Source organism: Carica papaya, chromosome 9 (genome assembly GCF_054855325.1).
Source record: "Carica papaya isolate Zhongbai chromosome 9, ASM5485532v1, whole genome shotgun sequence".
NCBI lineage: Eukaryota > Viridiplantae > Streptophyta > Magnoliopsida > Brassicales > Caricaceae > Carica > Carica papaya.
In genome coordinates, this window is record NC_142317.1 from 35367809 (window position 1) to 35383128 (window position 15320).

General features: G+C 35.2%; 1 protein-coding gene across 2 annotated transcripts in view; it reads right to left on the minus strand.

Annotated features, from left to right (window-relative positions):
* LOC110813190 (cullin-associated and neddylation dissociated) overlaps positions 1-15320 on the minus strand; it is a 31583-nt gene that overhangs the window by 15442 nt on the left and 821 nt on the right. For both annotated transcript variants that reach the window (XM_088211926.1, XM_088211925.1), the window contains exons 3-14: positions 15001-15170; positions 8904-9114; positions 7090-7255; positions 5661-5790; positions 3158-3272; positions 2885-3042; positions 2670-2793; positions 2508-2558; positions 2354-2436; positions 1741-1825; positions 885-986; positions 686-784 (exon numbers count right to left, since the gene is read on the minus strand). In XM_088211926.1, the coding sequence (XP_088068052.1) occupies positions 686-784; positions 885-986; positions 1741-1825; positions 2354-2436; positions 2508-2558; positions 2670-2793; positions 2885-3042; positions 3158-3272; positions 5661-5790; positions 7090-7255; positions 8904-9114; positions 15001-15170 (1494 nt within the window). The remainder of the gene's footprint in view (positions 1-685; positions 785-884; positions 987-1740; positions 1826-2353; positions 2437-2507; positions 2559-2669; positions 2794-2884; positions 3043-3157; positions 3273-5660; positions 5791-7089; positions 7256-8903; positions 9115-15000; positions 15171-15320) is intronic.

Here is a 15320-nt window from a genome sequence, read left to right on the forward strand (position 1 = left end):
CCATGTAAAGTAATAGAAATCAAGCTCCATGTTAGAGGGCATATCAAAACTCCCACAATCTTGGAAAACAATCTTGACCCAACCCTCTACAATACGTGATAATGAATAAACAAGTGGCTATTACTCTTTAATCCCTGAAAGAATATCAAACTGAAGGCACAAGGCTCTACAAGATCTCCAAACCAAAAGCAAAAAATTGGTGTTAATATTGCTTAGAACCACAGTCCAAACAAAAATTCCCACCTGTTGAGAATTCTCACCTCCCAAAAGGAGTGGAGGGAACTCTCTGGTCATTAAGAACCAGTAGAACAAATATCTGATAGATAATGAGACCTTAATCAAGAGAACCATGCATATAAACTGAGCCAAAAGAATAGCTGCAAATCCCTCCAAGGACAGAAATGGCAAACGAGGGATAAAGATTCACGTTGTTAGAGAATCCCCTAATGACAGCCAAAACAGTTTTGTTAATTTTCAGAAATTGAATGTCCATCCAGCTTAGACAGACCTCTTAAAAGGTCTCTTGATTAACAAGGCTCCAGGCATCATTTCAATCATTATTTAAGTTACAGAAATGCAGTACATCTTCCAATGATTCAACTACATGAGACCAGCTAAACAATTACTCAATACCTCATGCATATTGCTTGGAAAGACAATTTAGAAACTAAGAGAGAAAGACCACCTTAATGTAAGGGTGGAAAACGGAAGGAGAATGAGAAGCTAAGACCAATCTTGTAAATACAAGAGCTTCTATCTTCAAATTTGAAGTTGAAGATTTGTCCTGAAAAAGATTAAGAGCAAGATTTGACAAAATAAGAATGTCTTATCTGATTATCCTAATAAAAGAAAAACAATAAACAAGCAATCAAGTAGCTACTTACGTTTAATGCCTTTTCAATTCCTGGAATGAGTGATCCAATATGACCTTCAAGACAATCAGGCAAGACAACCACAAGTTCCTTCAGAACAGAAAATGCACCAACCTGCAGGGATGTTATATTATGAACAAAAGCACGTTATATAAGTTATTTAGAGGAAGAATGTCCTCTTTTTCCCATACGGGGTAAATGATCAGTTGGCCATACACACTCAAATTCATAATTGAGCTTTGTCATGGGAATAGGCTTAGTTACAAATTGGCTGCATCCCGTTTATGCCCTCATAAATAAAAGTTGTAGAGAACATATTCACGCAACATACACTCGTATGATTAAGTGAAAACAAAAAGCAATTGAGAGAATGCAGAGAATTTTACATAATTCGGCAATATGCCTATGTCAATAGAGGCCCCATGCAAGCTTTCACTATAAAGAATCAATCTTACAAGTATAATTTTTCCTTCATTTAATGGACTAAGGAGAAAAAGCTTATAACCCCTCCTATTCTTCTTAAAAAATAACACCGCATACACTAATGAAAAATTTAAAGAAAAGTAAAACCTAGGCGAAAAATAACACCACCTCTACTTAGACCTTTTCGGGAACATTATTCTCTCTGAGTATGAACCACGACAATCAACATAAGTTCCTTATTTTATCAACTAAATAATGACAAAAAACAATCTGTAAAGAAGATTCCATCCTCTTTTTCCTTTTTAATTTTTATTTTTTATAACTTTTTAAGCAAGGATCCTTTTTCCTTCCATTTTTAAATAAAGATGAGTTTGGTCCATTTCCTATAACCCTAGATATTAAATTTAGAAGAAAAGAAAAATCACGATGTTTCAGCAATTATTACCTTCGTCTTAACAGATTTCTCCCTTAGCTGCCGGTTTATAGACTTGACAATCTTGGGCACTTCTTGCTTCAATAACCACCTTGGACTGCATGAAGCAAAATTTATTCATTGGCACTAACAAGTAAGTCATAAACAGGAAGCCACATGTCCAAAGCAACAATTAAAGCACAGACAAAGAACAGCAGTCTATTTAAACATATATGTCAAACACTGGGATTGTGCAAATCTTGGACTGGAAAATCTCTAGACCAAAACAATTAAATGCCCCTTGAGAAGAACACTATGATGTCAAGGTTATCTATCATGTAGGAATTAGAAGCAGATAAAAATGGTAGAAGTAAAGGAGCCACGCAATTTGATATTGAGGTAATTAGAAATCTAACTAGAATTTTGCTACATAACATTAAAACATATTTATATCAAAACATTCTAATAAGCATTCAGATAACTTTTGAGTGTTAAACTACGACATTAATTGCTAAAAGTTCAATCTCCAAAAGAAAATCTAAATGATATTTAAAAAATAAATAAAAATTTGCACGACAGCATCTACTCAAATAGAAAACCCATATTTTTCAAACAAAGCTATAGCTCAAGGATACAAGGGACTTGCCTCAATTCATTCATGTCAACTTGCCCTTTTGTCACATTTCCAGTTTGGCGCAATAACTCAATGAACGTATTGAATACATCCATCTGCAGAAGAACAGGATTGGTCTAATAACTATGTTTATATACAGGATATCTCAAAGCAATTTAACAAGCACCTTGACATTTTCTTCTCTTTCTTTAAATCTGTCAATCAACTTTGGACAGGCCTGCAAGAAGAAAATTAAGTATTAAAACAAAAAAAATGAGGGCAACTATCACTTATAACAACTAAAAATTTCCATAAATGAAAGAAAGAAAATATATTTGCTTTCCAAAACCTCCTCATATAACTTCGATAGCATCTCAGGACGAGAAACAATTACTGCTGCTAAGCACTTAGCTGCAGCTCTCCTAACCTTCCAGCTGACATCTTCATCATCTGTATACTCATTTGCACTCTCACTAGGGAAAAATAAAAGGCTAGAGTAAGTTACAAGTACACCATGCATAAATGAATCACGTAACAGTTTTACATGCATAAAGTAACACGCACTCATCTTCCTCCTCTTCATGACTCTCATCATCAGTATCTTCTTCCATATTGTCAGTGAAGTTTGGGTCATAGCTTACATAGTCCAATGTAAGTTGCAGAATTTCATCACAGTAAGTTGTAATGTCCCTGGGACACCTCAGCAGGAAGCTTTCTAGTGCCTGTAGAGAGAATCTGAGATGAGCTTGAAACAGATAAAATGACTGATCTAAGACCAACTTAATATAAGCAGGTAATGGAAGTCTCTGCCTCAAGAGACAGAACCATGCTAAGTACCTGCAAGCTATACTCACGAAGCTCCTCATCATTCTCTGATGCACTCGTGCAATAATTAATTAGAACAGGCACGGTCTCACCAAGTTGGGGTCCAAAGCGATAACCAACAGCACGGCTAAAGTGTCAAATTATCAGTTAGTACCAAAAGATATTCTATTTATTAAGGACATTAAACGATAATTTCTTGCTATGTTAAGTGTTAATGCCGATATTACATCTGCAATAATACATTATACTATCACTGAAACTAAAATAGTGTTAAAATCAGTGGTCTTTCACTTTCGCAATTCCAGCTCCCACTTTACTGTCCCTAAAAGTCAAAACCATAAGTATGAAACATTGATACTTGGACAACTATAAAAATATGAAAAGATTGCTGGAGACTCCCCACCAATGCTGGGTGAATCCATACACTAACAACAAAAGTTAACATCAAAGGATTCCTAGATTCTTCATCTGTACTTCTTTGTTTTAAGTTTTGAATTTTACGATTCAACAACTCAAATATTTAAAGAAAAAAGGTGATGCAGAACAGAAAGATCCTAAAATCAAATAGTTCTACAATAAGATATATTTGCAAATATACTTTTTATGCATGATTAAGGTACCTGGGTTCAGAGAGAGAGAGAAAAAGGGTGAAGACCAACAAAGACCGACGAAGGTCCGAAGTTACCAATGAAGAAAGGTCAAGATCGACGAAGACCGAAGTTACAACGAAGGCAAAGACAGAAGTTACAACGAAGGCAAAGACCGACAAAGGCGAAGGCGAAGACCGGACCTTTCTGTAGTAGCCCTAAGTTGCAATGAAGACGAAGACTGACAAAGACTGATGTGAAGACCGAAATGAAGAAGGCAACACTGTTTAAGAAGCCAACAATGATAACACTGACAAAGACTGAAACGACAAAGACCAAGACCAAGACCAAAACGATGAAGACTGAGACCACAACAAAGTGCGAGTGAGTTTGGCTGGCTGTGATGAAGGCCTCTTTGAAGGCTAGATACACACAACCGGCTGCTGACGCCACAGTAAGGGATTGTAGAAACAAAGATTTGGAAGTTCCTAGTTGTGGAGAATAAGTCTTTTAATGTTGTAAGTGAAGGTAGAAATGCTGAGGATTTTTGAGGTTGAGCGAAAATAGCAGAGGGTTCAGGGTATCCATTTCATACTAGAAAATTGAAGTGGAGTAGCTGGTCGGAGGGCTGCTAAGAGACTTCTACTAGATCAAGGGTGAGCATTGTTGGGGTCAGAGTAAGAGGGGAAGGAATTATGCTTTGTGGCTTGCTCTAGGGAGGAATAGAAGATGGAGGTTTCTTGTCCTCTATAATAAGATATATTTACCTAAATGTGATGTTTATGTATTATTAAGACAATTACGTTATCTAGGAGGGGAAAAATTATGGTGAATGGATGTTTCCTATGTAAAAGGAAGGCAGAATCCTGTGACCATATCACGTTTTGGTGACTGTTTATGCACAACTTATAGACTATGGCCTATGGCTTTTTGGATTAAAATAGGCAATAATTGATTCAGTAAGACACAAGTTATGGGCATGGAGAGGCATCAGCAAGGAAGGAAACACTTAAATCTCATTCCTCTTACCATATCATGGGTTATGTGGAATAAGAGAAACAAGAGAGCTCCTAAGGGAAAGGAAGAGGATTTGGTTAGAATTAGAGATAGATATTCAGGTGTTGAGTTTTTTGGTAATGAGGCATCCTATTTTTTCTATTGAAGAATTTGGGGATTTTATTGACATTCTAGCTAATTTGTAAAATAATTTTGGACATAGGTGGCACCTCTCTGGTGCTATGATTTAATGATAACTATATGCTTTTCATCTCAAAAAAAAAAAAAGAACTTGTATATATGTAAAATGAGTTTATTGTTTCTTATTTAGTAATGGTCTTACGTTCTTGTTTTTTAGTTTTTTAAAAAATAAAAAGTATAATTATATTAGCATCGCACTACTTATTCTATTTAATAAATTTTTTATTAAAAAAAATCTAATTAATTAACTTATTTCCCATTTCACAAAATTCGTAGATAGACCTAAGAGATTCTATTTTGATTGTGTTTTGGTGCCTATAAATAAAATACTTTACCTTAATTCTTCAACAGATTATTCATGATTATTATACAAATATTTTTTTTGAAATAAAAGAAAAATATTATTATGTATAAGGTACCAAGAGGATACCACCTGAATACATGATTATTATACAAATATTAAGTTATTAACTTGATCTTTGAGATTCGATAACTTCCTTTATGCTTCTTGTTCTTCATGTCTATCTAACATTCTTTTGTTCTCCCTCTAAAATCTTTACCTTTATCCTCCATTTCCTTCTATCTATCTATCTTCTATTCTCTTTTCCATATTTTCTATTTATTTCTCTAAATTGTAGGATAATTATGACTGAACCATTACTAGTCCTACATCAAAAAGGAAATAGAACCAAATGAAATTTCCACATAAAAACACATAAAAAATAACTTACCTTAATGCACCAATCATTTGAATGTTTGTACGGACCATTTCAGATTTAACTCCCTTAAGTCTCAAGTTCCGTACAACTTCAACTGTTGCCTTTCCCAGTAGATCATCCGACAAACTTGAGGCTAGAGATGCTGAAATTGAAATATTTTGTTTAGTGAAATCTTGATTGCAAGAGCTTGTTTGGCTATGTCAAAAGAAATGTGTTTAAGCCACTAGGACTGTTTAAGAAATTTTTTTGCAGTTAGATGTTTATTTAAATTATATGCAGTTATATCTTTGAACAAAAACTAGTTGGGACTCTTTCCTTTAGAAGTTATTTAGGTGCTCTATAAAGAAAGGAATGGGAAAGTCATTAAGAAGTGGAGGAGAGCCCAGATAGAATTAGAGAGAGATTGTCCCAAACACCTGGTATTTTGATATTGAGGCAATTCAATGGAAAATCAAGGAGAACATACAGACATACTAACTGATATATAAATTCTTCTGAACATGGATTTTGCACCTCCTTGGTGCATGTAATTAATACAATTTACACTTTATTTCAAAAAAAAAAAATTGAATAAAAGTGTAAGATAGAAAATAAGCACTTGATATATTTCAGTAAATAAAGAGATGAATGAAATGAATAGTAACTCAACATGTTAAAATAAATCAGCACTTTAAACCATGCACAAAGTGTATGGATGAGACGCTTACGGTTTTCCATTCTAAAAAATGCCTCTAAAAACTGCATAGGTGCTTATAAAAATACCCCATAGGTAAATTGTCCTATAACCATCAGACACACTCTAAATAGATAACAAATTCACCACGGCCAATAACATCCAACTAAAGTTATTGGCATAGACCTAATGCAATAGTGAAAAATAGAATGACTATGTCCACTAACAAAAAGTAAAAGCACAACTAGTGACAGCTGGTAAAGTAGAGACTTCAGTTCCCAGACTTTCTATATCTACAATTATCAAGTGTCAAAATTGTGCTTCTTGCAATACCCTCGTTAATCAACTAGAGGAAAGATTGATCTCAATACAAATTAAAACAAGAAGCAAAACTAAAGCACTTATTCTAGCCAAAACTAGCTAACACCAAGCCTTGCCCAGATTTGCCCAAGCTTATGTAGCTTAATGGCCCTGTTGTTCTTACATGGTTAGAGGGTTCAATCCCCATCCTTAGTACTGGGCTAACAAGGAAAAAGGTGTAGCCCAGATTTGCCAGAGCTTCCGAAGCTCAGTGGCATTGTTGCTCCTAAATGGTTTGGGTTCAGTACCCACCCTTTACAAAGTCAGTGCAGGGCTAACCAAAAAAAAGTTTCTAGCTCGGGTTCCACCCCAAAACTTTCCATCTAAACCCAATTTCTCATGGTAATGAAACATCCCAGCAGAACTAGACAAAGATGTGAACCAAATTCTTGATTTAAGTAATCTTACCAATAGAGGAAACTGTTTTTTTTCTGACTGTGGCTTGGTTGGAAATCAATTGGGACAATAGAGCATTTAAAAGCGCCTCATGGTCAGTCACCATTAGGTTTCCAAATTTATGCAGTACATCACATAAAATATCAAGGCATTCACATTTAATCTCTGTACTCATCCCCTGGGTCAAAAGATTAGCAACATAAAAAAAGATTAGTAACAAGTCTACAACAACCATTTACAACTCAAGAAATCAATCAGGTGACGAACAAAAGAATACTCTCAAAAAACTTCCAATCAAAAGGAAAAAAGAATTAAGAAATGAAGGATTCATTCCCAAGACCACAAAGGATTCATTCCCATACTTTTTATGTCAAAAAAAAAAAGTCATGAACACAGAAATTAACAGATGAATCCATGACACAGAACTGGAATATCCAAAAGTGGGGAGATTTCCATAGTAAGATATATTTTTATGTAATTGTAATGTCTATCTATTAGTAAGGCATTTAGGTTATTTAGGAGCTAGTATTTATATAGAATTAGTTTATTAATTCCTATTTACTTCGGATCTTATTTACTTATTTCATACTATGGGTTATTCTGATCAATTAGTTTCTTTTCTTAATTCATATAATTCCTTGATAGAATTAAAAGAATTCCTATTTGAATTGTGCTTTGGTTCCTATGATAATGCAAACAGGAAGATTCTAAAGTGGACATACTTCTAGTAGACTATCCATGATTATTGTTCAAATATTGAGATTTTATTTTGATTACCAAGATCCAAGATCTTCAATTTTGGTTGTTAACTAGTTTTCTCTAAGTTTTGTCTTGAAGTTCTCTTTGTCCAACATCAATCCATTGCTCCCTACATCAATCCATCACTAATATTTCTGATCCATTAATAAGCCGAAAAGAAAGAGAAGAAGTTCATATACCCAACTATAACAAAAGATACTAACACTTACAAAATCCAACACATACTATGAAAAATCAATGCGTTCTCATAGAAACTATAACAAAGTAACAGCCATCCATTTCTTTATTGTCAAGGCTCCCCATAAACTCAGAATTCCTAATGTTTCGACATTTCTCTGTCCATCAATAATTTTACTGGGAAAAGCATGAGTTCTTTAAAATCTCATTACAACTCTCTCGATGTGTTGCTCAACATATACAATAATTTCCATCAACAAGAACAGTGAATGTTTGATAATTATGTGCTTACTGAACAAAAACATTGATAATGATCATAGTATATCAATTCAACAAAGTTTCATAAATTTATCAAGAATTTCCTGAACATTAATAATGTCATTTTTGCAAGCATCAACATGTGCAAATTTGAAACCACTGATCCTAGAAATCATCCAAGTAAAAAGTTTATGCTAGGAATTTCAACAGATTGCCAAGTTATTACCCACTGTTGTCATGTTTTTCTAGTTTAGCTTTTCCTCGAGACATCCCCAAGATGAAAAACCAAAACACATCAGTAAAAAAATTTAATCATTCGACTATGCATATACTGGTTCCGCTCGTGTTTTAAATAGCATAAAAAATTGATGATAGAACCTGTAATATGTAAACAATATGGTATCAATATACCACAGGCATGTTCATCTCATCCTGAAGCATCCAATAAAAACCAAGAAGTATGATCCAGACATACATAGAAACATGTGACTTCACTATCAGTTGAAGTCGATAGGCATCAATTAATCTCTTATCAAAAGATATCACTTACAGTTACAACCATAAATACAATTTGTTAAAGAAACATTGTTAAAACTTCCAGGTAAGAAGCACGGAGGGGTCCAGAAACATACCAGGCCAGTTATTCCTTTTATCAACTGGGATGGAAGAGAAACTAAAATAGATTGAGCAAGGGATGGAGTATTGACTTCAGCAACAATTGTTTTCAAAGCTATGCTTGCAATATCACGATTTTGATCTTTTCCATTTAATAATTTATCACATAATTTATTAGTCATGTCTACAACTCGAGGCTCACTGACCTTCTTCACCAACGGAGCAAGACTGCAACACCAACAATAGTGAAAGGGAAAATGTCAAGTAAGCACCAATAGAACAGTTCCAAAAGTAATACTGCCTTACCCTATTTTCCTCTATCAAAAATGAAAAACGAGAACCTCCCAAAGACACTAAAAGAAAACATACGGAAGGATTTATCAAATAAACAGGAGCTTAACAAGAACCCCAAGAAATTTAAATTATTTAAATTTTAAAATCAATTTGTGCAATAGTCACCTTCCAGTGAGCAGACAGATTAAGAATCGACATATTCCTAGGGAATTCCATCCACCTTACAGACTCCAGAAAAAGCAAAAAATTCAAATTGAATGTTTAGGAAGTACTTTCGTACAACATACAAAAACACACAAAAAGCATTTATCATTCGCTCAAAAGATGCACGTTGACCTATCAACTATAAATGGAAGGTAAGCATGTCTTTTCCACTAATCCTCCTAATCAATTGTGAGCAAGATTCAACCAAAGCCTACAACACAGGTAAATTTATATTTATAACAATGGGCACCAAACTAGTATTTGACATATAACATCATCAATTATCTATTAATCTTCCTTATCTTACCTCTAAAATCTCAACATGTGATATTAAATCCCAAAGCCTTACGCCATACAGATAACTTTAACGACCAAACTTGCAAGGACTAACACTTTCATTTGCCGTGGTGCGGCTAATATTCAAAGATCAACTAAGTGTCCTAATGAAGAAGAGAAGGTTCAACTTTTTTTTTTAAAATAAAAAGTATGAAATATTATTAAGTATAGACACCAAGGGTGTAATAATATCAATTAACTCTCCTAATTCTTCCAGTAGTCTATATGTTTACACCTAAGCATAATAATAAGGGTCTGAAACCATCTCTCTCATAATCTATCCATAGCCTCTTCTACCCCGTCAAAAATTCTTCCATTTTGTTCCTTCTGCATCATCCAAAAGATTGCCAAAAGAATCAACGCCAAACATTTTTTCTTTTCAGACAAATCCTTCCAAGCCCATAGTTCTTCTTTCACAATCCCAGCCATAACCCAATTTACACCAATTAACTCGTACACCATAGACCACAAACTATACCCCAAGGGACACTAAAGCAACAAACAATAGCAAGTTTACTTCACCTTCTTATATACACAACACCAATTATAGGAGATCCCCTATCTCCTCTTCTGTTTATCATAATGATGGAAACCCTACACAAATTACTTGAGAGAGCAAAGGAGCCACACATTCTCAAGGGGAATACTGTAGGCCACAACAGAAATTCTATGAAAATCTCACACCTCTTCTTTGCAGATGATACCCTTATCTTCTGCCAAACGGAGATAAGTTCCATGCTCATCTTGATATGCATTTTACTTTGTTTCCAAGCAATCTCAGGTATCAAAATTAATCTTCATAAATCTGAGCTGGTTGTCCTTGGGGGCTCTGCTGGGGACCCATAGTCCAGTTTCTGGGCTGCAAACTTTCCCAACTGCCCATCGCTTATTAGGTATCCCTCTTGGTGCCAAATTCAAAGATAAAAAAAGTTGGGACCCTATCATCAATATGTTCCATAACTAGCTTGCTAATTAGAAAAGGAACCTCTTATCTAAAGGTGGTAGATTCACACTCATCAAAAGCACTCTCTCAAATCTTCCAATTTATTACTTATCCATGTTTTTTATTTCAAAAAAAGTTACTTACCCGTGTTTCACATGCCAATCAATGTTCACAGAAAATTAGAAGTTATTCAATGCAACTTCTTATGGGGAGACAGTGACAACGGCACCAAAAAATATCACTTAGTAAATTGGAATGATGTCAAAAAGCCTACTAAGAGGGCAGCTTCGGTTAGAGATCTTTGGAAAACTCGACAAGGCACTACTGGGTAAGTGGATTTGGAGATTCTGGAATGATGAGAACAGCTTCTGGAAAAATGTGATCAAATGCAAATGGTTCAATGGGAATACTCATGATCTTTCCCGAATTAAAAACAGCTCTTATGGGCTAAGTTTATGGAAGAAGATTTGGGAACTCAACAATCTGATATTACACAATGCTAGATGGAAATTGGCAAAGGCAACAAGATACAATTCTGGTCTGATATTTGGCAAGGTTTGGATACTCTACAGGCTCGTTTTCCACAGATTTATGCAATAGCCAGAGACAAAACAATGCTGGTCCATGAAGCTATTGTTTCTGACTCGCATATGCACTGGCAGGTTTTGGTTAATAGACACTTGCAGGACTGGGAATTAGATGAGTATGAAGATTTGCTCCACTTTTGGCAAATTTCGATTTATCTCACCAAGATTACAAGCTCAACTAGATCCACAGCAAAATGGACATTTCTCTGTCAAATCCCTTTATAATCTCCTGACTGGAAACATTACTAGAGGGCTGCGAAATTTCCCTGCAAATATAATTTAAAAATCGGGAATCACTCCCAGAATTTCTTCCTTTGTTTGGGAGGCTCGCATTCTCACGATAGATAACCTGATGAAGAGAGGCCTTACCACTGTCAATCGCTGCTTCTTATGCAAAAACAATCTGGAAACTTGCAATCATCTCCTTCTCGAATGCTCTTTATCTCTGAATCTTGGGTTAGAAATGAAACACTCAAGCCGAACTACTAGCTGGGAAGATCTTAGCAGCAAGAATAAGTCTCTAGGGCTTATTCCTCTCACCATCATCTGGGTCATTTGGAAAGCGAGGAACAACCGTGCTTTTGAAGGGAAAGAAGCAGATTTTAGCGTCATCATTGATAACTGGTTCCATTATTTTGGCTCTACAATTTTAGGGCATAACTTAGATTGCTTTGATGATCTTGGTTTTATTATTAATATGCTAACTGACATGTAAATTTTTTGTACATAAATGGTACCCCCTTAGCACTCTTACATCAATACAAATTCACACTTTTATTTCAAACAAAAAAAAATACAACACCAATTAACCAAAATCTTCTCCCTCCTCATTAATTTGTCAAAAGTCAAAAAGCATCCTATGCCTGCTTCCCAAGCAAAATAGACAATCCTAGAGGGTGCCTTTATCTTGCAAATTTGTCTCTAAGGAAAGTTGATTTTCCCTAGGTATCTTCTTGGTCAAATATCTATACAGAGACCTAACAGTGAATTTGTCCGAGTCAGTAAGTTTCCATATTGGCTGATCATAGTCCTCCTTCAAGTCAATTGTCCCCAATAAAGCTAGCAGTGCTTCATATTCACCAATTTCCTAATCATCGAGATTCCTTATAATTTACACATGCCTCTCTCCCATTCACCACATTATAGATAAAGCTTTAAGTCTGGCAATAGCATAAATCTGATCAAACCTATGTCTTAACATTCCTCCCGCGTGCCGCCCACAATTCGACCAAAATTTGATTGTCACCATCACCAATCTTCCACTGAATACATTCCCTAAAAGAGTATTATCTCATATCCAAATTGCACCACATCCCTCTACTTTATGGTTTCACATTCACTCTGGAGTACCAACCACGATCAACTATACCATACTTCTTCTCTATGATCCTCCTCCAAAAAGCATCCCTTTCATTCATGAACTGCCATATCCACTTCCCCTCAAGCACCCTATTCATCTCAAGCATTGACCTCATACCCAATTCCCCCTCACAAATTGGTTTCTTAACTTCACCCCAAGCCACAAGATGATAACTTCTTTTTTCATCCGAGTCACCCCATAAGAATCTACACTGTAATGCTTCTAATTTCTTAGCAACACTAACTGACATAGAAATACGGGACATCCAATAAATAGGGAGATTGGACAAAGTATTCTTTATGAGAGTCAATCGACCACCCTTCAATAATAAACTTCTCTTCCTCCCCACAAGTCGTCTCTCAAATATTGTAACCACAATGTCCCATGTCCCATGTCTCACATCTTTAAACTTAGCTCCCAAAGACATACCAAGGTACTTAATCGGAAGATTCACCACCTTACACCCCAAGATTCTTGCTAAATGAATTGTGTCACTATCATTCCAAGTCTCACTAACTTCAACTTGGTGAGGTTAATATTCAATCCCGAAACTACTTGAAAGCACAGAAGCACCCATCGTAGGTGACTAAGAGAAGTCTCATCTGGTTGACAAAAAATTAAGGTATCATCTGCAAAGAGTAAATGTGTGATCTCCTCCCACCTTCAACCCTTTAACTAACTCCAACTCTTTGGCCTTTAAGAAGAATTTTTTTCAAGGTCTCCATCATTTAATAAACAGCAAATGGGACAAAGGAGCCCCTTGTCTAAGACCACTTGACGCCATAGAAAACTTTGAAGGACCCCCATCCACCATATTTGCAAAGGATGTTATCGTAATACAAGTGTTGATCCATTTCCACCATTTTCTTCCAAACCCCATTCTTGAAAGACCGTAATGAATGAAGTCCCAATTGACATGATCACATGTTTTTCCCATACCTAGTTTACACAGCATCCCATCTCTCCCTCTTAAAATGTAATCATCCACCGCCTCATTAGCCACTAGAACACCATCAGTAATTTGTCGGCCCCCCACAAAGGCATACTAGCATTCCCCAACCATATTACCCAAGGCAGATGCCAATCTTCTAGCTGTCAACTTTTCAATAAGCTTATATACACAACCCACCAAACTTATCGGTTGAAATTCCCAGATATCCACTACCTAGTGGTTTAACTTATATGTTTAGGACTAGGGCAATTTTATGAAGGTATTCTTGCAATTTCGAATACCCTCCTTCTACTACTAAAGAAAATTGTTGGTAATAAGATTAAGTTCTTCAGTAGTGAAAATTTTTGGAAGTGGCACCACAAAGTAGGCATGTTCTCGAATCCTACAAATTATCTATGTTCTTTCTCTCCCTCATTTTTACCTTGAGAATAACATCTCGCCTTTCTCTAAAACCCCTGAACCTCAAGTACATGCACAAGTTAGGGTCTGTTTGGCAGCGTTAAGCTAAAAGCATCTACTAAGAAGTTTGCTTTTGATTGCTGCAATTAAAAACTTTCTATTATTAAAAACAAATATTGCGTCCGTCTCGAGTGTTGAAAAAGCCTGTGCTAGCCCTAATTGGTAATCTAGATTTATCATTCATTTAAGATATTCTACCTAATATTTTGAAGATATTATAGGGGCAACAATAATAAAACAATTGTATCGTGTTGAGGGAATAAATTTATTTCTAGAGTATCAAATATATTTCCTATCCCATACGAATTCCTACAAAGATTATGATTATACATGCAACTAAAAAAAATGAGATACATAGTCATACAATGTTTCTAAAAATTTCATTAGTTAACTTCCTTACTTCCCATTGAAGTAAATGTTATCACTTTGGAAAAGCAGCAGATTGATATTTCCTAAATGCAACAAGTATTCATTTTCTTTAATTATAAAAGTTTGAGAAGCAATAAGTAAAACAACTAAAAAAGCTCAGCAGATTGTTATTTCCTAAATGCAACAAGTATTCATTTTCTCGAATTATAAAATTTTGAAAAGCAATAAGTAAAACAACTAGAAAAGCTCAATCAAACAAGTGTTAATCCAGAATCCTTGCATACTGTAACTAACTTAATCAAAGAAACTAGCCATGCTTCTATCATGCATATACTTTCATCAGGAATAATATGTAGATTAAGTAATACAGTACCAATCTCCTCTCCTTGAACCCTCCAAACTGAGGGTAAGAGCAACATTCAATCAAAAATTCTTGTAATTTTACCAACTATGCTGATTGATTCCTACACTTCTACTCAACCTTATCAGAGAAACAAACCCACTGATAAAGTATAATGACAACAGTATAAAACACAAAACTTCATCAAAGTAAATAGGGTTTTGACCAATCACAGAAAATGTCATATAAGCCCCTCAGAAAAAGGTTTACCATTTCACAGCCAATCCAGAAACATCACCGGCAACATCATCAAGCTGCTGCAGAATGATGGTTGTCAACTTTATCTCCAAGTCAGTATCAGCTCTGAATGATTCCTTGTTTAATTCATTTAGCAAATCAGATGTTGCCATATACCTATAATCTTTATCCTTGCCCGTCATCTACAAACAAAGACAAGGAAATTCAATCGAACCAGTTAGAAAATTCAAACAACTATCCACTACAACCAAGCAGAATGCTCGCAACATAAACAAGTACACACATTTTTAATCATAAATTTGGATTTATACAATTGAAAGCTCTCTTTTCCA